Below are 21,146 nucleotides of genomic sequence, written 5' to 3'. Positions count from 1 at the left end.
GTTCCTTTCCAGTTGTCCTTCTGTTCTCTGGCTTCCATAATAAATGCCCATAACCAGCTGTTCCCTGGGTTCATTCCCTTCCCTTCTCCTCTCTTTAGGGTCTAAAAATCCTTTGCAGTGGACTTAGGCTCAATCTGTACTATACATTTCAGGCAGTATTGGAACTCTTCAAGCAGTCGTGGCTTCCTGCAAAGAATTCTGGGAAGTGTAGTTTTTTTAAAAGGGGGGGCTGAGAGTTGCTAGGAGACCCATAATGCCCATTCTACACTTTTGGTGTGGCAGCTTTTACACTTCAGAACTCCCTGCTCAATGACATTCGGCAGGTGCCTTTTCAGCGCCTGCTAAAATCTTTTGTGTTTAGGGAATCCTACCTGGACATGTCTAGACAGCATCTTAAAAAGCAGAGACATCACCTTGCCAACAAAGGTCCGTGTAGTTAAAGCTATGGTTTTCCCAGTAGTGATGTATGGAAGTGAGAGCTGGACCATAAAGAAGGCTGATCGCCGAAGAATGGATGCTTTTGAATTATGGTGCTGGAGGAGACTTGAGAGTCCCATGGACTGCAAGAAGATCAAACGCATCCATTCTGAAGGAAATCCGCCCTGAGTGCTCACTGGAAGGACAGATCCTGAAGCTGAGACTCCAATACTTTGGCCACCTCATGAGAAGAGAAGACTCACTGGAAAAGACCCTGATGTTGGGAAAGATGGAGGGCACAAGGAGAAGGGGACGACAGAGGACCAGATGGTTAGACAGTGTTCTCGAAGCTACCAGCATGAGTCTGACCAAACTGCGGGAGGCAGTGGAAGACAGGAGTGCCTGGCGTGCTCTGGTCCATGGGGTCACGAAGAGTCGGACACGACTGAACGACTAAACAACAACAACCTGGACATGTAAAATTGATGTGTGTTTTAATCTGGAGTACTAGTTTAGAATGTATACCGTATTTTTTGCACCATAGGGCACACCGGACCATAGGGCGCACCTAGTTTTTATGAGGGGAAATAAAGAAAAAAAAATCATTTCCCCCATCCAGCCCCAAAGAGCAAAGAAGCCAAGACAGCGAGCGGAATCCATCCAGCCAGGTGAGGCTGCGCACTGCTTTGGCAGAAGCCAAGACAGTGAGTGGGATGGATCCGGCTTGCTGTGTTGGCTTCATTTTTAGCTGCGGGGCTGGGGCAGGGGAAGCCCAAGCTTCCCCAGCCCCCAGAACGGGTCCGGGAGCGGTGGCAAGGTTGCGCACAACATCGCCTTCGCTCCCGGAGCTTGCTGCTATCCGCAAGCCTTCTGAGCCTGGCAGATAGCTGCCTGAAGCCCGGGGTGCGCAGCGGGAGTTGGCGCTGCGCTCCCCGGGCTTCAGGCTGCAGGCCAGCGGGAACTCCCGTCACGCTCCGAAGGCTTGCAGATACCTGCCTGAAGCCTGGAGAGCGAGAGGGGTCAGTGCGCACCGACCCCTCTCGCTCTCCAGGCTTCAGTGAAAGCCTGCATTCGCCCCATAGGATGCACACACATTTCCCCTTCATTTTTGGAGGGGGGAAAGTGTGTCCTATAGAGCGAAAAATATGGTACTTTTTAAACTCCTGGTTCTAGTCACCTTTTTATATAAACTTGTTATGAACATTGGTTTCTACAGACATTTTTCATCTGCTTTGTAAACTGCTTAGAGGTTTCATTTGCAGTCACGTGGTATACAACTTTTGTTGACTGAATAAAATGCAAATACAGTCAAACCTTGGTTCCCGAACGGCTCCGTTTTTTAACGTTTCGGCTCCCGAACGCCGAAAACCCAGAAGTAAATGCTCAGTTTTTGGAAGATTTTTCGGAAGCCAAACGTCCAACACGGCTTCCACTTGAGTGCAGGAAGCTCCTGCAACCAATCACAAGCCGTGCCTCAGTTGTTGAACGTTTCGGAAGCCAAACAGGCTTCCGGAACAGAGTATGTTCAACAACTGAGGTTTGACTGTAGTACAGCCTGTGTCAACTGAGGAGATCTGTAGGCCAGGCGCAGGAAACCTGTCCACCCTCCAGATGTTGCTGAACTACAACTCCCATCATGCTCTGCCATTGGGGGCAGATGGGAGATGTAGTCCAGCGACATCGGGCACACCAAAGGCTCCCTGCCAGTGTTAGAAACTCAGCGTATAAGCTAGGCGCCAAATTTCTATGATCTCAGCTACATTGCTTGACTGTAGCTTGCTATTACAATTCATTGGCCCCAGTATGCAAGGAGAAACACACAACGGAAATGGTACTGAAGATGGGCTAAGGCCGAGGTTTTTAAACTGTGGTCGCCAACCAGGTGCCCACAAACCTTCACGCAGTTGCAATTGGACCCTCGCCAGTAGCAAAACGCGCCTGGGGAATTTCTAACACTGCTCCCTGCACCTGCACAAAGGTTTATGCCTTGATAATCATGCCTCCAGCAAGAGAAAGCCACGAAAAATTAAATGATTGAAATGATAGCGTTTGAGAGATGTAAGGGAGCTTGGAGGTGGTCCAGACTAGCCTTCGCCAACCCGGTGCCCTGCAGACGTTTTGAAACACAAATCCCATCCCCCCACTGGACTACTGTGCTGCCTTCCATGTGGGGTCTCCTTTGCGCTTGGTCCAGAAGCTGCGGCTAGCGCAAAATGCGTCCGCTCGGTTACTGACAGGAGTGAGACCCTGACTGCATATGATGCCTCCGCTCAGAGATCTTCCCATTTGCAAACAGGCCAAGTTCAAGGTGTTGCTATTCGGTCCTTAACACCTCGGGACCAGTTTGCTTTCCGGATCGCCTTACCATATTTGACCGCCTCATTCTGCAAAATCGGCACTTGTTATGGGTGCCACATACGGTAATACCCATTCTGTTTGTGTAAGAAATCTTTTAACATGGCAGCATTTACACTTTTGACCCCAGGCAGGCAATTTTGCTGTATTCTTCTTGGCACCTGCTTGAAACATTTTTGTGAGGAAGCATAGCCAGACATGTAGAAGTTACCTGTGTTTTATCTTTTTTAAAAAACAAAAAACCTGTTGATTTTAATTTTTTGAATTTTGGTTTTATCAATAATTTAAATTTTTAGAGGGCATTTTAAAAAGCAATAAAGCAGTTTAGAAATTAAATAATAGTAAATAAGGTCTTTTCCAATCCAGCCTAGCTCAATACAGGATGCAACTACACCGTCTCTTGACAGATGCCTCTCCAGACTTTGCTTAAATTTTCTAACAGGATAATTCTGTACATGTTGACTCAGAAACAAGCCTCATCATATAAATGCCATCTGTGGAAAAAGCTTCCGGCATCAATCACACCTTACCAGAAAAGGGGAACAATGAATTAGGGGAGCAACTCCCCTTTGTGGAAAGGTTGCAACACTGGGGCCTTTTGGTTGAGAGGAAAGGCGAGGAAGAGGGAACAGGCTAGAGGCGCATACAGTTTTGTGCAGTGTGGAGAAAGCACTAAAATTTGCCGTCATCCAACGAAGCGGAATGTTCTGGAATCCTGCGCCGCCCAGGCCACATGACGCAGAGGAGGAGGTGGTGGTGCGCAGGTGCAAGGCAAGAGCATGGGACCAAAAAACGGGACATTCTGGGATGCAATCAGAAGCCGCGATGGGTTTCTGTAATTGTCCCTGACAAATTGGGATAGTTGAGCGATAGGACTCTCCAATCAGGCAAAAGCACCTGAGGGGGAGGGGGGAGCAAGGCTGGTGAGGGATATGTCCCCAAGTGTCACATAGAGTGTCCTGGAAAGTCACACCTGGCAGAAAGGCCGGAAGTTTCCTATCTCTAATAGAGGTAATGGTAAAAGGACCCCTGACCATTAGGTCCAGTCGTGACCGACTCTGGGGTTGTGGCGCTCATCTCGCTTTATTGGCCGAGGGAGCCAGCTTCCAGCTTCCGGGTCATGTGGCCAGCATGACTAAGCTGCTTCTGGCGAACCAGAGCAGTGCACAGAAACACCGTTTACCTTCCCGCCGGAGCGGTACCTATTTATCTACTTGCACTTTGACGTGCTTTCGAACTGTTAGGTTGGCAGGAGCAGGAACTGAGCAACGGGAGCTCACCCCGTCACAGTGGATTCAAACTGAGCGGGGATTCGAACCGCCAACCTCCTGATCGGCAAGTCCTAGGCTGTGTGGTTTAACCCACAGCGCCACCCGCATCCCAATCTCTATCATACAGGATTAAAAAAAACCAAGAGTAGATTCCTAGACTCAGCCAAACCATCAGATTGGGATGCGAGTGGCGGCCTCTTGTCTGATGAAGTGAAGCCTCCAGAGGAGGGCAACCAAAATGGTCAAAGGCCTGGAAACGATGCCTTATAAGGAAGGGCTAAGGGAGCTGGGCATGTTTAGCCTGGAGAAGAGGAGGTTAAGGGGGGATCTGATAGCCATGTTCAAATATATAAAAGGATGTCACATAGAGGAGGGAGAAAGGTTGTTTTCTGCTGCTCCAGAGAAGCGGACACGGAGCAATGGATCCAAACTACAAGAAAGAAGATTCCACCTAAACATTAGGAAGAACTTCCTGACAGTAAGAGCTGTCTGACAGTGGAATTTGCTGCCAAGGAGTGTGGTGGAGTCTCCTTCTTTGGAGGTCTTTAAGCAGAGGCTTGACAACCATATGTCAGGAGTGCTCTGATGGTGTTTCCTGCTTGGCAGGGGGTTGGACTCGATGGCCCTTGTGGTCTCTTCCAACTCTATGATTCTATGAAGCCTTCGCTTCCTGTTCCTCACACACTCGCTGCATCATGGGATGGGAGGTTATGGGCTGTTCTTATTTTTATTTTTTATGTGTTTTTATATTGTGATTTTATCTTGGGAACAGCGCAGAGACCTGCGGAATTGAGTCATCTGCTTGGACACTCTGAGAACAGGAAACTGAACTTGATGGACCATTGACCTCCTGCAGGCTTTTCTCACTTTCTGATTTACTGTTGAATGTGGCGCAAGTTTGTGTTGGCGTGTGTGGCTGTACTGTGAATTGAACGTTGCCCTTTGTGGCTTGTCCAAGTTACCCAAGATTGATCGCAAGGCTGATGGAGCAATAAACACGTCCTTCTGTGAATGTGTATGTGCTAGCCACCTTGACAGGAGCACCTATGTGGCCTAATAATAATAATAATACTTCTTTTAATAATACAGTGGTACCTTGGGTTAAGTACTTAATTCGTTCCGGAGGTCCGTTCTTAACCTGAAACTGTTCTTAACCTGAAGCACCACTTTAGCTAATGGGGCCTCCTGCTGTTGCCGCGCCTCCGGAGCACGATTTCTGTTCTCATCCTGAAGTAAAAGTTCTTAACCCGAGGTACTATTTCTGAGTTAGCAGAGTCTGCAACCTGAAGCGTATGTAACCTGAAGTGTATGTAACCCGAGGTACCACTGTAATTTTTTAAATTAATACCCCACCCATCTGTCTGGATTTCTCCAGCCACTCTTGGCAGCTTCCAGCAAAAATAAAAACATAATAAAATGTCAAACATTAAAAACCTCCCTAAACAGGGCTGCCTTCAGATGTCTTCTAAAAGTCAGATAGTTGTTTATTTCCTTGACATCCACAGGGAGGGTGCCACAGCTGAGAAGGCCCTTTGTCTGGTTCACCTCTCTCCTGAATACAGTGGTGCCTCACAAGACGAAAAGAATCCGTTCCGGGAGTCTTTTCGTCTTGCGGTTTTTTTCGTCTTGCGAAGCAAGCCCATTAGCGGATTAGTGCTATTAGCACTATTGGCACTTTAAGGGCTAAAAACGGCTTTTTAAGGGGTGGGGGATTAGCGGTTTTGCTGCTAAAATGCTTTTAGCAGCTTAGCGATTCAGAATAAGGGGTTTTGGAGCAAAAAAAAACCTCAAAATTTTTCGTCAAGTTTCGTCTTGTGAAGCAAGCCCATAGGGAAATTCGTCTTGCGAAGCGCCTCTGCAGACGGAAAACCCTTTCGTCTTGCGGGTTTTCCATCTTGCGAGGCATTCGTCTTGCGGGGCACCACTGTAAATGCTCCCTGGGACTAGAAGTGTATAACTACCATCCTATTGCAAATACAGACAGCCGGTTGTGCAAGGCAAGGACCATTTCCTTCACCCGATCCCATTGTAAGAGTTCTCTTTCTCCCACTCCAAGCTTTCCAGAGTAGTTTTCGGTCATGCATTTTACTACCCAAGACAGGCTCGTTTCTTTATTAATATCACCAACAATGTACAAACGAATAAAAACCAATAGCAGGATTCGCTTCCTCGTTCTTTTAAAAATTCAGTCGAAGAATATACATTCCCTGGTGCGACAAGAACTGCCTTCCAGGGTCTTGAACAACTGTGATTGTGTTATTCGTAACAACAACCCCGGGGTGTAGGCTGCCGATATTTGCCTCCCTTTTCTTGGCTAAGTGAACCCAGATCTCTCAGGTCTTAGTCTGAAACTAATAAAACTGGAATGATATGACAAATAAAGGATGAAATAAGGCAGTTTTATACATTTTACTTCCACCAGCCCATCTACTTGAAAGAAGTACCTTAGCTGCTTATCTACAAACCCCTTTGGTTGTTGTTTTTTTAAAAAATAGAAGCTACCAACTGGGATAGAGAGGATTTTCATTTTACAGGATTTTCCACCTATGTGAGTTCTTGAATTGAGATCAGTGGTTCCCAAAATGGGCAGTACCATCCCCTGGGGTGGGGGTGGGATTTCCTAGCTGGGGGCTAAGAGGCAACAGGAGAATTGGAGGGACCCCCAGGGGTCATCTAGACCAACCCCCTGCTGTGCAGGAATCACAGCTAAAGCATCCACGAGAGACAACCATCCAACCTGTTTAAAAACCTACAACAAAACAGATCAAGTTCACCAGTTGGTTAAATAAATTAAACTAAATCATTCCCAAACCGGAATTAAGATTGCCAGAAGAAATATGAAACAACCTTGATGGCAGAAAGTGAGGAGGAATTAAAGAATCTTTTAATGAGGGTGAAAGAGGAGAGTGCAAAATATGGCCTGAAGCTCAACATCAAAAAAAAGGAGATCATGGCCACTGGGCCCATCACCTCCTGGAAAATAGAAGGGGAAGAAATGGAGGCAGTGAGAGATTTTACTTTCTTGGGCTCCATGATCACTGCAGATGGTGACAACAGTCAGGAAATTAAAAGATGCCTGCTTCTTGGGAGAAAAGCAATGACAAATCTAGAAAAGCATCTTAAAAAGCAGAGACATCACCTTGCCGACAAAGGTACGTATAGTTAAAGCTATGGTTTTCCCAGTAGTGATGTATAGAAGTGAGAGCTGGACCATAAAGAAGGCTGATCGCCAAAGAATGGATGCTTTTGAATTATGGTGCTGGAGGAGACTCTTGAGAGTCCCATGGACTGCAAGAAGATCAAACCTCTTCATTCTGAAGGAAACCAGCCCTGAGTGCTCACTGGAAGGACAGATCGTGAAGCTGAGGCTCCAAGACTTTGGCCACCTCATGAGAAGAGAAGACTCCCTGGAAAAGACCCTGATGTTGGGAAAGATGGAGGGCACAAGGAGAAGGGGACGACAGAGGACGAGATGGTTGGACAGTGTTCTCAAAGCTACCAGCATGAGTTTGACCAAACTGCAGGAGGCAGTGGAAGACAGGAGTGTCTGGCGTGCTGTGGTCCAGGGGGTCACGAAGAGTCGGACACGACTAAACAACTAAACAACAACAAGTCATTTGAACTGAACTTTAAATCAATGTGCACTTAACTGCTGCTGTTTAGAATTTTATTGTGTTAATCTCTTAAGGGAGTTGTGCAAACTGCTATCCTGAATAATGCTTTTGAAAGGGTGGGGCACTGGGCACAAGCTTATCAAAACAATGGCCCGAAAAAAGTTTGGGAAACGCTGATCTGCAGTAAGGATAGGGAAACCTGTGAACCCTCCGAAGTTGTTAGGCTACAATACTCATAATTCCCGACCATTAGCCATGCTGACTGGGGCTTAAGGGGACTTGATCCAGAGGAGAGCTCTGAGTTTCTCCAACTCTAATGTAAAGAATACGTGAATGACATTTGAAGCACATTCCATTTGATCCAGGAAGCCCAAGGATTGTGCTGCTATACCGTGGTACCTCGGGTTAAGAACTTAATTCGTTCTGGATGTCCGTTCTTAACCTGAAACTTCTTAACCTGAGGTAACACTTTAGCTTAATGGGGCCTCCTGCTGCCACCGCGCGATTTCTGTTCTCATCCTGAGGTAAAGTTCTTAACCCGAGGTACTATTTCTGGCTTAGCGGAGTCTGTAACCTGAAGCGTCTGTAACCTGAAGCGTCTGTAACCCGAGGTACCATTGTACAGTGTAATCACACGTCAACCCTCTCTCTGGAGCGGCACCACAACTGGAACAGCAGTGCGTCACAACCGGCCGGAATTTCTCAGGAAATGCTCAGGCGGAGCCTTCATCTGTTCCCACAGGAGTTTCTCCACCTTTGTGGGTTATCTGATGCTTAGTGAGGATTGCGCTTCGGCTAAAGCTCTTCCCGCACTGTGAGCACTGGTACGGCTTCTCCCCCGTGTGCACTCTCAGGTGCGAGGCCAGGTGGTCACTCCGATGGAAGCTCTTCCCGCACTCTGAGCACTTGTACATCTTCTCCTCCGTGTGGATTCTCCGGTGCAAAGTAAGGTGCGGCCTCTGGCTGAAGGACTTCCCGCACTCCAGACACTGGTAAGGTTTCTCCCCGGTGTGGATCCTTCGGTGCAAAGTGAGGTGCGTGCTCTGATTGAAGCATTTCCCGCACTCCTGGCACTTGTAGGGCTTCTCCCCGGTGTGGATTCTCTGGTGAGAGGTAAGGTGTGTGCTCTGGCTGAAGCTCTGCCCGCACTCCTTGCACTTGTATGGCCTTTCCCCTGTGTGGATGGTGCGGTGGATGGTCAGCCGCCTGCTGTGACTGAAGCTCTTGCCGCACTCCAGGCACGTAAACGGCTTCTCTCCCGTGTGGGTTATTTTGTGGAGGATAAAATAGGTGCTCTGGCTGAAGCTCTTCCCGCACTCCAAGCACTTGTACCGTTTTTCTCCCGTGTGCATCCTCTGGTGCTGAGAGAGATGCCCGCTCTGCCTGAAACTCTTCCCGCACTCAAAGCACTGATAGGGCCTCTTCTCAGTGTGGATTCTCTGGTGTACGTTAAGGCGTGACTTAGAACAAAACATTTTCCCGCACACAGGGCACTTGTTCCTTCTCTTTTCCTCCTGCACATCTACTTGGGCTTTGTGGGCCTCCCCATCCTTGCTGGCATTGGACGGTCTCCCGCGCTTAAATCTGGTGGGCGTTTTCCTGCCTTGCTGCCTCGTGGCTTCATCTTGAGTACTGGTGCTGACATCCACATCTAGATCTTCCATTTTTGTAGACGCTCCTCCTGGTTTGCCTTCGTTTTCCCTCTCCCAGCGTCCTCCTACTGGAGCAGAGAAAGAAATGAGAGCCAAGGAGAAGAGACACCAGTTAACTGGAATATTATTTCATCAGTCCCCAAAAGAAGCAAGCAAGCATTCCCTATTGACAGATAATCTGGGCCTTGGCCTAATACTACTACTACTACTACTACTACTACTACTACTACTACTACTAATTTATTATTTATACCCCACCCATCTGGCTGAGTTTCCCCAACCACTCTGGGCGGCTCCCAATCAAGTGTTAAAAACATTTTTATTAAAAACTTCCCTAAACAGGGCTGCCTTCAGATGTCTTTTAAAGATAAGATAGCTGCTTATTTCCTTCACATCTGAAGGGAGGGCATTCCACAGGGCAGGTGCCACTACCGAGAAGGCCCTTTGTCTGGTTCCCTGTAACCTCACTTCTTGCAATGAGGGAACCACCAGAAGGCCCTCGGCGCTGGATCTCAGTGTCCAGGCTGAACAATGGGGGTGGAGACGCTCCTTCAGGTATACAGGACCGAGGCCTGAACAAGTATACCTGAACAAGTGTCTCCACCCCCCATCGTTCTGGGCCTTGATGCTCCACCACTAAGCTTCTCCTCCCCAAAGGTTCTCCTCCTCCCTTTCTCTCTGCTCAAGTACACATTGGAGGTTTTTAAGCACAGGCTGGATGGCCATCTGCCTTGCATGCTTTAGCTGAGATTCCTACATTGTAGGGGGTTGGACTAGATGACCCCAGGGTCCCTTCCAGCTCTACGATTCTACGTTCACCTTACCCAGCGAATCTTGGCCGTCCTCCTGCTTGACTCCCTGGGACACGAGCCTCTGTGCACTGCCTGAAGGAGCATCCTCTGCCTCGGGGAAGGTAGCGGCCCAGTCCATCAACAACACCGACACCTGAAACGGTTAGGGATTACCAAGAGAGGTAAGAGGTGGGGCAATGGGTCAGCGCGCCTGGCTGCTAACCAGAAGGCTGTTGGTTCAAGCCCACCCAGGGATGGCTGTGGGCAGGATTCCTGCATTGCAGGGGTTGGGCTGGATGACCTCTGGGGTCCCCTCCAACTCTACAATTCTATGAGAAATGAGCCATCTTGACCACGGGGTGCCCTCAGCCTTGCCAAGTTCAATGAGGCAGTTTGGAACAGGTTTAAAGTCAACCCATATGCAAAAAGCACCATCTTGGCGCATGGTCCTTAAAAATGGTGTGTTTCTTGGGTTCTTCCTTTCCTAGGTTGGGAAGGGAAGTGTGTGTCATCAGAACAAGAGAAGGATAGGCAGAGCCATGGATTAAGTGTCCCTGCTGATCTTGAACTTCAATCGCCCATGTATTGCCCACCCTTCACCGGCAAGTCTCAAAGCAGCTTACAGAAAAAGTAAATTCATAAATTTAAAAACGGCGAAAAACATTTGTTACTAATAATATTATTATTATTAGGATTATTTTGGTGGTGGTTGTTTATTGCCATCCCTTCAGTGGCAGGATAGGTTACAACATAGCTGTCAACTTTTCCCTTTTCTTGTGAGGAATCCTATTCGGAATAAGGGAATTTCCCTTAAAAAAAGGGAAAAGTTGACAGCTATGGGTTACAACCGTTTAAAATCAGGAATTAAAAATAATTTAAACAGATTTTGGGCACTGAAAACTGGATGGGTTCCAAAAACACACGTGTGAGGTGTCAAGAAATAAGTGCACCTTTCGCAAGTTTGCAACACCCGACCCGCTCTCCTCAGATCTTGGGGGTGCCTGGGAATAATAATAATAATAATAATAATAATACAATGCAGCCCTATCGGCAACACAGAACCTTTGAGGATCTTGAAAAACAGGATAAAGCCTTTTTACAACTTGAACAGAAGTAAGAACATTTTATAAAAAAAGACAAGCAGGATAAATCACTGACTGCACAGCTTGCTTGCTTGCTTGCTTGCTTGCTTGCTTGCTTGCTTGCAATATCCTGCTGTTCAGGATCCACAAACTAAGAAGTCTTCCCCCACTTTTGCCTTCCTGCTTCTCCGCCTCGGCTCTTCTCTCCTAAATCCTTTTTGAGCAAACAGGCTCCGCAGGCGCTGATCTCCACCACGAAACAATTCAATGAACAGCAACACCCCTCAAAACACACACACAACCCTCTCCCTAAAAGAGGAGGGGCAGGAAATGACTTCAGCCCCTTTGCAGATCTTTCCTTCCTGCCAATTCGCTTTTCTAGGGGTGCAAACTCGCACACTTTAACCCTTAAGCCGAATTGCAGCGACGCAAACCCAGTTCTATATTGGGAACTGTAGTTTGCCCGGCACCCGGCACCCTTACATTACAGTTCTTATGTTTTTGGGGTTTTTTTCAGGGGGAAGGAGCATATGCTTTTAATGTATGATGCCTACACACGAAAGCCAATGTGATGTAGTATTTAAGGGTGCTGGACTAGGACCGGGGGAGACCTGAGTTCAAATCACTCCTGGGCCAGGAAGCTGGACAGGCAACTGCCTCTCAGCCTAGCCTACCTTGCAAGGTTGTAGTGGGGATCAAATGAAGAGGGGGAGAACCATGAGCACCACTTCTTGAAGAAATAAAGGTGAGAAATAAATACCATAATTAGCAAATCAAATCTTTGCAATGGAAGAGCTCAGGGCGAAGACCTCGGTTCAAATCTCGCCTCTGTGCCCAAACTCCACAGAGTAAGGGGTCCAATTGCTGGAAGCCACAGGAGAGGGGGGGGGCTCTTGAGGCCGGATCCTGGTTGCTGGTTTCCCACAGGCATCTAGTTGGCCACTGTGGGAAAAGGATGCTGGACTCGATGGGCCATTGGCCTGACTCTGCTAACTCTCTTTTTCTATGCGCACAGCTAGCAAGATGTTTGCCCGCGAAGCTGCCCCGTACCAGAGGTTAGCCTATTTGTTCACCAAGGCCAGTATTGCCTGCACGGGCTGGCAGCGGCTCTCTCGGGTCTCCAGCACAGAAAGGTCCTTCTCTTCGCCTTTTAAGTGGCCGATCCCAAGGGGGCCTTTTGCATGTCAAGCATATGCTCTGCCACCGAACTACAGCCCCTAAACTGCATGCGCACTTAGGTTTTTATTTGCACTGTCAGACCAACCTTGATGCTTCCAATTTGGCACAGGCGAGGGATATTTAAAAAATGCAAAGGAAAGCACCTCTGTGCTCTGGTTGTCACAAAGGGTTAAGCTGAGAGAGTCGGGATTTCTAGAGCGGCACTCCGGACGGAAATTGTTATGACTACTGAAGGCCCTCCTCTTCCTTTTCTCCCCCCTTAGCGACTCTATGGTGCTTTTCTTTGCTGCAAAGTAGAGGCTGGAAAAGAGATTTTTCAGCTCCCGGGAGGGAATCCGGTAAGTGGGAAGCGCCTTGAGGCAGGAGCAGAGAGCTGGCCTGCAATAGGAAGGTTTGCTTTAGGGATCTAAGAGGACTCCCTGCTGGAGCAGACAGACCCCTCCCAGACCAGCCTCCTGCTCCCAGCCAGACCTGGGCAGCCAGACCTCTCTGGGATGCTCAGAGGCGGCGAGGCAGCAGCAAACCTCTTGCTGCTCTCTGCCTCCATCATTTTGCAGGTAAACTACTCCTGAACATGCAGGTTCTGCGGAGCTGTGATGAGTTTTGGAACATCCTCTGTGGATTTCTCTATCCCACCCCCCACCTCTTTTAAACATAAAGTCTATCAGGGGCTATTCTTCATCATGGCTATGTCTTGCTTGATCAGTTTTCAGGGACATTATGTCAGGGGTGGTCAGAAGTCAGATGGGGTGCTTTGCAGTAGATTCACTAAGTGTCTCTAAGGCTCCTTGATTGCCAGTTGATTAGAAATAGCAGCAACAACTCCTTCTCCCGCCCTGCAAAAATGAAACAGCTTCTGAATGTGAGAAAGCGCAGTGGGAAACCAGGACTGGACTCTTGTGTGAAAGGGCTGTAATCAGGGTGCCATCTGCACTATGCATTTAGCACAGAGCCTAGGACTTGCCGATAAGAAGGTTGGCAGTTCGAATCCCCGTGACGGGGTGAGCTCCCGTTGCTCGGTCCCTGCTCCTGCCAACCTAGTAGTTCAAAAGCACGTCAAAGTGTAAGTAGATAAATAGGTACCACTCTGGCAGGAAGGTAAACAGCGTTTCCGTGCGCTGCTCTGGTTCGCCAGAAGCAGCTTAGTCATTCTGGCCACATGACCCGGAAGTTGTACGCTGGCTCCCTCAGCCAATAAAGCGAGATGAGCGCCGCAACCCCAGAGTCGGTCACAACTGGACCTAATGGTCAGGGGTCCCCTTTACCCTTACCTAATTCCACTTTAAACTGTCATGGCTTCCCCCAAAGAATCCTGGGAACTGTAGTTTGTTAAGGGTGCTGAGATTGTTAGGAGAGCCCCCTACTCCCCTCACAGCTACAGTTCCCAGAGGACTGAGCATGCTCAGTATGCACGGAATACTGACTGCTGATGGGTGGGGTGGAAAACATGGGGGCAGAGAATGGAAAGGAGTATCCTGGACAGGAGTGTTCCACGATGCAACTTTTTGCTTCAGCTCCCACTGATTCTCTTTCCTTGCAGAGGCACCGGGCCTTATAAACAACCCTGGACCTGGCAGCTGACATCACCGAGAAACATGGGATAGCAGTGTGTGAGTGACCCCTGCCAAGCCCCGGAGTTAAGAGGGGTGATGGCGTCCGAACGCAGGGATGCAGCTGTCTGGTCTGTCCCCCGAGATGCCCTGCTGGAGGACACAGTGAAGACAGAGGCCCAGGAGGAGGCCCAGGAGTCTGAACCAGAGGAGGCTGCAGGGAGCCTCAAGGAATTGTGGGAAGGGACCATAACAGAGCACATTAAGCAGGAACCCGAGGAAGGGCCTCCGGAGGAGTGCTGGGGAGCTCAGTCTCAGGGGATCCTGAAGGCTGTGTGGTCTCCGCAGCCTGAGCCGGGAAACCTGCAGCTGGCCAGCAACGGGCCAAGGGACGCTCAGGCTTCCTTTGAGGGCCGACCAGACATTGGGCGAGGCAGGGTGATCCGCCACCTGCCTGGCCCTGGAGGAGACGTCCCCCAGCCCACCCACAGCGTTTTGGCCCTGGGTCGTGGGGAAGTGAAGAAGGAGGCTCCCAGCCAGGAGGTGGAGCGCCTGTGCTTCAGGCAGTTCCTCTACCAGGAGGCCGAGGGGCCGCGAGATCTCTGTGGGATGCTGTGGAGGCTCTGCCATCGGTGGCTGCAGCCGGAGAGGCGCACCAAGGAGCAGATCCTGGAGCTGGTGACCCTGGAGCAGTTCCTGGCTGTCCTGCCCCCGGAGATGCAGAACTGGGTCAGGGAAGGCGGGCCGGAGACTTGCGGTCAGGCAGTCGGCCTGGCGGAGGATTTCCTGGAGAGGCAGCAAGAGAACGAGCACGAAATACAACAGGTGAGAGGGCAGGAGAGCAGTCCTGGGAAGAACAAAAGGAGCAGTGGCAAGGAGCCCAGAGGACTAGCCATTGGGGCAGTTTTTGCTGGCTGTAAATGTGCATTGGACTGACTGTTCCCTTAGATCAGGCATAGGCAAACTCGGCCCTCCAGATGTTTTGGGACTACAGTTCCCATCATCCTTGACCCAGTGGTCCTGCTAGTTGAAGGCCAAAAACATCTGGAGGGCCGAGTTTGCCTACGCCTGCCCTAATGGTTTGAAAATGGGATCTGGCCGAATCAGCAGGGGTTGGCTTCATTGGCAAAGTAGAACCTCCAGGTTCTGAGGCAGTGTACCTTAGAATGCCACTTGCTGGGGGAAGACTAAGGATGGTGGGCAGCGCACTCTCTGCCCTAAGGGACCAGCTTCCACTGCTGTGAACAGGCAGTCAGTGTGGTCTCTGGCCCTTCAGGGCTCTGTATCTGGCATCTGGCATCTGTGGATGGTTTCCTGTGCTCCAGTCCCTGTCTTGAGATGGGCTGCCACATTCTGCACCAGCTGGTTTAATGCATCCCCCTTCAAAGACAGCGCAGAGGACAGCCTTTGCCTGAAGAAGGTCTCCTTGAGAGTCTGGAGAGCTGCTGCCAGTCAGTGTAGGCAATACTGTGAAAGATGGGCCAATGGCCTGACTCAGTCAAAGGCTGGGAGCCTGCAGCCCTCCAGATGTTGCTGGACTCCCACTCCCCTGACCCTTGGCCATGCTGGCTGGGGGCTGATGGGAATTAGAGTCCTGTAGCGTCTGGAGAAGCTCCAGAGGTCCCCCACCCCTGAATATCAGGCGATTCGCACCCATTTCTTTGTCTTGTTCTTTCTGCTGTTTCAGGTCCTCTGGCCCTTCAAGGAGAAAGCGGATGATTCCCCTGAGGCCGACAGGGCTCTGTCAGACTCCGGCGAGTGGTCGCTCACCAAAGTGGAGGATTCGGCTGCTGATGCCCCTTGGCTGGGTAAGTAGTCTTTGGCTGGAGGGAGTTCTCTTGCAGGGCGGGTTGTGCAAATGAGGGGCCACCACTATAAAGGCTCTGCCCACATATCTAGTGCACACCAATTATTATGATTATGATTTATTTCATTTCTATACAGCTTTATATTTTTAAGAAAAATCTCAAAGGAGTTTGCAGAATATTAAAACATCAATAAAACAATTTGAAGAAAGTCAAATATAGAGTACACAGCCAAAGCAACATAATTAACAGAAAACTAAAATGTGATCTTAAAGATAATAAAATGAAACATTACAAAGGAGGTGAAGTACAGAATACATATTTAACACAAACAAAGTTAACAAAATAAACATTTTTTTAAAAAAACATTACTAGTAAAGTAAAATATAAAATGCACATTTAAAACAGCATAATTAACAAGAGAATAAAATATTATCATAAGCATGACGCGGCTGTTTGGCAGGCACAAAAAGATGGGGCAAAAGAATCCAACTGTTAGGGTTTGTTGTCAGGCATAGCAATGTCCCTCTGGTCTCACCAGGAGCCTCTTTAGTAGAGCTGGTGAGTGTGGGCCCCGCCCCCTGGGCCTGGTGGAAAGGGCTTTGCAGGGAGCAGCCTTCAAGACTCACAGCCAGGTAATCTAACTGACCTTATAGATGCACTAGCAAGCAGGATCTCCGAGGCCACTCTTAGGGCTTGTGTGGGTTCCTGTAGGTGGTCCTTCAAATAATTGGGCCCCAAACCCCTTATTTGCTGTGTAATCTGATCCACGCCATCCTTTCTTCCTGCTGAAGGGAAATCTCCCTTTGTAAGGATTCTCTGTTTTTTTTCAACAGACAATGAGAGGGCATGTTGGAAAAAGAATCTGCCAATCAATTCTGAAGGAGCTGAACCACGTTGGATGCTGCCAGGAAGAGCAGAACAGACAGTTTCCCGTTATCCTTACTGGGGAGAAGCATCCGAAAACCAGCAGGAAACTCACCCCCATAATGAAGAAGGCAAATCCATTCCTTTCCAGCTGCCTGCCATGCCAGTCCAGCAAAGGTTCCTCAAGGGTGAGACATGCGCTGAGTGCGGAAAGTCCTTTCGCTGCAAGGCGGAGCTCACCGAACACCAGAGAATGCACTCAGGAGATAAACCCTACATCTGCTCCGACTGTGGGAAGAGCTTCTGCAGTAGGAATGTCCTAGTTGCACATCAGAGAATCCACACCGGGGAGAACCGCTTCAGTTGCTCAGATTGCGGGAAGAACTTCAGCCAGCAATCGCATCTTACGGCACATGAGAGAACCCACAGGCAAGAGAAGCCCTTCGTTTGCCCAGATTGTGGACAGAGCTTCAGAGGGCACAGCGGGCTTGCGGCTCATCTGAGAATCCACACAGGAGAGAGGCCCTACCATTGCCCAGACTGCGGGAAAAGCTTCCGGCAGAGATTTGACCTTAACCGACATCAGAGAATCCACACGGGCGAGAAACCGCACCAGTGTCCCGACTGTCCCAAAAGCTTCAGGAACAGGTCGGCTTTTGTCGTGCACCGGAGAATCCACACCGAGGAGAAACCGTACCCGTGCTCAGGGTGTGGCAAGCGTTTCCGTCATCGCACGAACCTCCTCACGCACGAGAGGCTCCACACGGGAGAGAAGCCCTACAAGTGTACGGTGTGTGATAAGAGCTTTGTCGAAAGCTCGTCCCTCATGAAACACAAGCGAGCCCACACGGGCGAGAAGCCCTACAAGTGTGCCGAGTGTGGGAAATGCTTCTCTCAGAACGCTGGCCTGGTTCAGCACGAGAAGATCCACACGGGAGAAAAACCCTTCCAGTGCCCGGACTGTCCCAAAAGCTTCCGGGACAAGTCGGCCTTTGTCGTTCACCACAGGACGCACACGAGGGAGAAACCGTTTCACTGCTCGATCTGCGAGAAGAGCTTCAGCCATCGCTCCAACCTTCTCAAGCACGAGAGAACCCACACTGGGGTGAAGCCATACAAGTGCCTGGAGTGCGGAAAGGGCTTCACTCAGAAGTCAAGCCTCCTCTCGCATTCAAGAAGCCATCGGCCCCGTATACCTGAAGGAGCGTCTCCACTCGCATCGTTCAGCCTGGGCATGGAGGTCCAGCTCCGTGGAGGGCCTTCAGGCAGTTCCGTCACTGTGAGAAGTGAAGCTATAGGGAACCAAGCACTGGGCCTTCTCAGTAGTGGCGCCTGCCCTGTGGAATGCCCTCCCCTCAGAGGTCAGAAAGATAAACAACTGCACAACTTTCCGGAGAAATCTGAAGGCAGCTCCGTATCGGGAAGTTTTTAATATCTGAAGTTTCATTGTATTTTTATATTCTGTTGGAGGCCGCCCAGAGTGGCTGGGGCAACCCAGTCACATGGGCAGAGTACAAATAATAAATAATGATGATGATGATGTTGTATACATTGGCTTAGAGGGTGGGGAGTACTGTCTCCCTGGACATCCATGGAGGGGCAAATGGCTGAACAATAAAATAAGGTCACCTATCTGCTTTTAGAGATCTTCAGTTTCTTGGCATTTACTGCCATTATCAGTTGGCAACGAGGAATATTAGGAGAAGTGTGTGCTTTTTATCTGGTGCGAAAGGAAGGGGAGGGCATCGGGACACAGTCATCTCTCATTGCGAACGTCCTTTCCATATCATTCAGTAATTAAATCCTGCAGGGATGAAAGAAGCACCTAACAACATCAGGAAACCCAAAGGGCTGTTGAGTCCCAACAGCAGGTTTACCACAGCTTAGTTTAATTTCTTCAAATGCCACTTTCCCGCAAGAACCCCTGTCCCAAAGCGGCTCACAATGAACATTATAGCTTTGTGGAGCTGAATAATTATAAAGATGCCTGACATTTAAAAACACGCCCATCCCAATTTGCCTCACCACATATCAGTAAATTCAAATGTGGCAAAATCAACAGTTCAGTAAAACACGGGATAAATTCAGGATCACAATGGAATAATCTAGGTTTAATACAAAAGCAGGGGGGTAACTGAAGTGAATACATAAGTACAGTGGTACCTTGGGTTAAGAACTTAATTCATTCCGGAGGTCCATTCTTAACCTGAAACCGTTCTTAACCTGAGGTACCACTTTAGCCAATGGGGCCTCCCGCTGCCGCCACCGCATGATTTCTGTTCTCATCCTGAAGCAAAGTTCTTAACCCAAGGTACTATTTCTGGGTTAGCGGAGTCTGTAACCTGAAGCATCTGTAACCTGAAGTGTCTGTAACCCAAGGTACCACTGTACGTAAGTAGTATAAACCTGATTTTTCTCCGCAGCCAACTCTAGTTTTGCTGCCCTTTAAGGAGCCACAACAATTCATACTATAAATGCTGTTCAAATCGGTGAGGTGGGGTTTCAGCCGAGATCAAGGTTGGCTAACCTGCATCACTCCAGGCACTCCTGAACTACAACCCCCATCACCCCTGGGCATTGGCCCCATTACTTGGGGGTGCTGGGAGTTGTAGTTCATCAGCATCTGGAAGGCCTCAGGCTAGCTCTTCCTGGGATGGCCACTTCATCTCTCTCCAGAGGAAACTGATGGCAGCCAAAGGCAGGTGCTGGGGAGGAGGGCAAGATGGTGAAACCCTTTTCCTCGCCCTCCCAGGGGCTTCATCTCATCGTGTTGCCTTTGCCATACAGCGGCCAGATGCTTGCAGGAAACCCACACATAGGGGGCATGGAAGTGGGGCGATTTTGCTGGCAATGTTCCCTGAAGGAAGCTGAGAGTTCAGCCAGAAGAAGGAAAGTGCTTATAAGAGGAATAATAATAATAATAATAAAATTTTATTTATATCCCGCCCTCCCCAGCCGAAGCCGGGCTCAGAGCAGCTAACAAGCAGGAAATTGCCCCGGGAGACCACCTGGGAACTCTGTGACCCTCTAGATGGGGTTGATGAACTACATTTCCCATCATCGCTGGCTATTGGCCATGCTGGCTGGGGCTGATGGGAGCTGGAGTCCATCTCAACGTCTGAGGGCCACAGACTCCCCACTTTTGGCTTAGGCCCACCACGATCAACACGGCACTCTCGAAAGTGTTTTGGACTCCCACCAGCAGGGCCGGTTGTGAGGGATGATGGGAGTTGTAGCCCCAAGACCTGGCAGGGAACAGGTGGGCGAGGTCTGGCTTCGGCCTAGGCGGAACTGCTTCAAATCATCTTGCTGCTTCCTTGGAATTTATAAAAATAAAACCCTTTGCCTTTTACTTCGGCCTCTCTCATGAAAGGAGGCAACGGCCCTCTCCCTGCTGCTCATCACCAGGGCCTGGTATTTGGAGGCAGACTGCTTAATAATAATAATAAATGTTTATTTATACCCTGCCCTTCCTGGTTCAAAAACGGGCTCAGGGCGGCTAACAACAAATTTAAAACAATTATAAAAGCAGTATAAAAACATGAATAACAATTAAAAAAAATCAGTTAGATAATCCCCAGGGCTAGCTGGCTGAATTAATCCTACTTGGGCCAGCGAGGAGGCCAGGGGAGAATTAGCTGTGGGGTCTCAGAGCGGGTGATCATCATAAAAAGGGGAGGGGGAGGGAAGAGAAGGGAAGGGAAATAAAAGATCAGGCTGAATTCAAATTAAAGGCCCGTCGGAAGGAGGTTAAATCCTGCAGGGCCCTAGTCTCATGGGACAGAGAATTCCACCAGGTCGGAGCCATCACTGAAAAGGCCCTGGCCCTGGTGGAGGATAGTCTGACTTCCTTAGGGACTGGGACCTCTAAACTATGGTTATTCATGGACCTTAAAGTCCTTTGTAGGGCATACTAGGAGAGGCGGTCCTGTAGATACGAGGGCCCTCAGCTTCTGGGCATGTAGGCACTCCGTTGGCTGAGGCAGATGGGAGTTTTAGTCCAAAACAAGTGGAGGGCACCAGGTTGGCGAAGGAGGCTCCAATATAATTATATCACTGGTTCTATGGGCTGCTGTTGTCTTCATGCTTTGCTCAGAGGCTTCCCAAGTGGAATCTGCTTGGCCACTGTAAGAAACGGGGTGCTGAACTTTACCATCTTTAAATGTGAATTAACAGGGCTAGTCTTACGAGCAAATTTTTTTAAATCTGTTGCAGCCCTACTTTTGAAATATCTTATGGCAGAGGGGGTGAGGGTTGGAATTGTTCAGACTTCAGTGTACATGAGGAAATTAATCTATACAAGGGCTCTAACGCATTCTGTAGTCACGCCAAATGAACATTTGGGAATGTGGCGTAAAAATGGGAAATGGTTTTTTAAAAATCTGGTTTCTGGTCTTCATGAGTACAGCAATAGGCTTAACAAACAGAACAAGTAAACCTGGGGAACTGGGGGTCAGAAATAGGTTTCTGTTCTTAGGGGAGGCTCCTTGAAGTTGCTCTCTTCGTTCCCTTCACAGCCAGAAGAAGCAAAACATTTTCTTGATGTTAGAATCTGGATTGCCT

At 49.1% G+C, this 21,146-nt stretch overlaps 2 protein-coding genes across 4 annotated transcripts; one reads left to right on the top strand and one right to left on the bottom strand.

Annotated features, from left to right (window-relative positions):
• Positions 1-7,696: 7,696 nt before the first annotated feature.
• LOC310670713 (uncharacterized protein) lies at positions 7,697-11,961 on the bottom strand. The gene is made up of 3 exons (XM_083426410.1): positions 11,943-11,961; positions 10,134-10,254; positions 7,697-9,377 (listed from the first exon to the last, which is right to left on the bottom strand). Exons 1-3 carry the CDS (start codon positions 11,943-11,945, stop codon positions 8,371-8,373), a joined length of 1,131 nt encoding a protein of 376 aa, XP_083282536.1. The 5' UTR covers positions 11,946-11,961; the 3' UTR covers positions 7,697-8,370.
• Positions 11,618-18,217, top strand: LOC310670213 (uncharacterized protein). Of its 3 annotated transcripts, none has more exons than XM_083425108.1 (4): positions 11,618-11,927; positions 13,902-14,736; positions 15,599-15,719; positions 16,553-18,217. In XM_083425108.1, the coding sequence occupies exons 2-4, from the start codon at positions 14,011-14,013 to the stop codon at positions 18,013-18,015; spliced, it is 2,310 nt and encodes a 769-aa protein (XP_083281234.1). In that variant the 5' UTR covers positions 11,618-11,927; positions 13,902-14,010; the 3' UTR covers positions 18,016-18,217. The 3 variants fall into 3 exon arrangements, with proteins under 3 accessions (XP_083281234.1, XP_083281233.1, XP_083281235.1); XM_083425107.1 differs by lacking the exon at positions 11,618-11,927 and adding an exon at positions 12,462-12,699; XM_083425109.1 differs by lacking the exon at positions 11,618-11,927 and adding an exon at positions 12,742-12,918.
• Positions 18,218-21,146: the final 2,929 nt, after the last annotated feature.

The sequence above is a fragment of the Podarcis tiliguerta genome, assembly GCF_965153285.1.
Source record: "Podarcis tiliguerta genome assembly, chromosome: 2".
NCBI classification, from domain to species: Eukaryota; Metazoa; Chordata; class Lepidosauria; order Squamata; family Lacertidae; genus Podarcis; species Podarcis tiliguerta.
The sequence above is the reverse complement of the archived record's forward strand: the minus strand, read 5'-3'. Positions and strand labels throughout refer to the sequence as shown.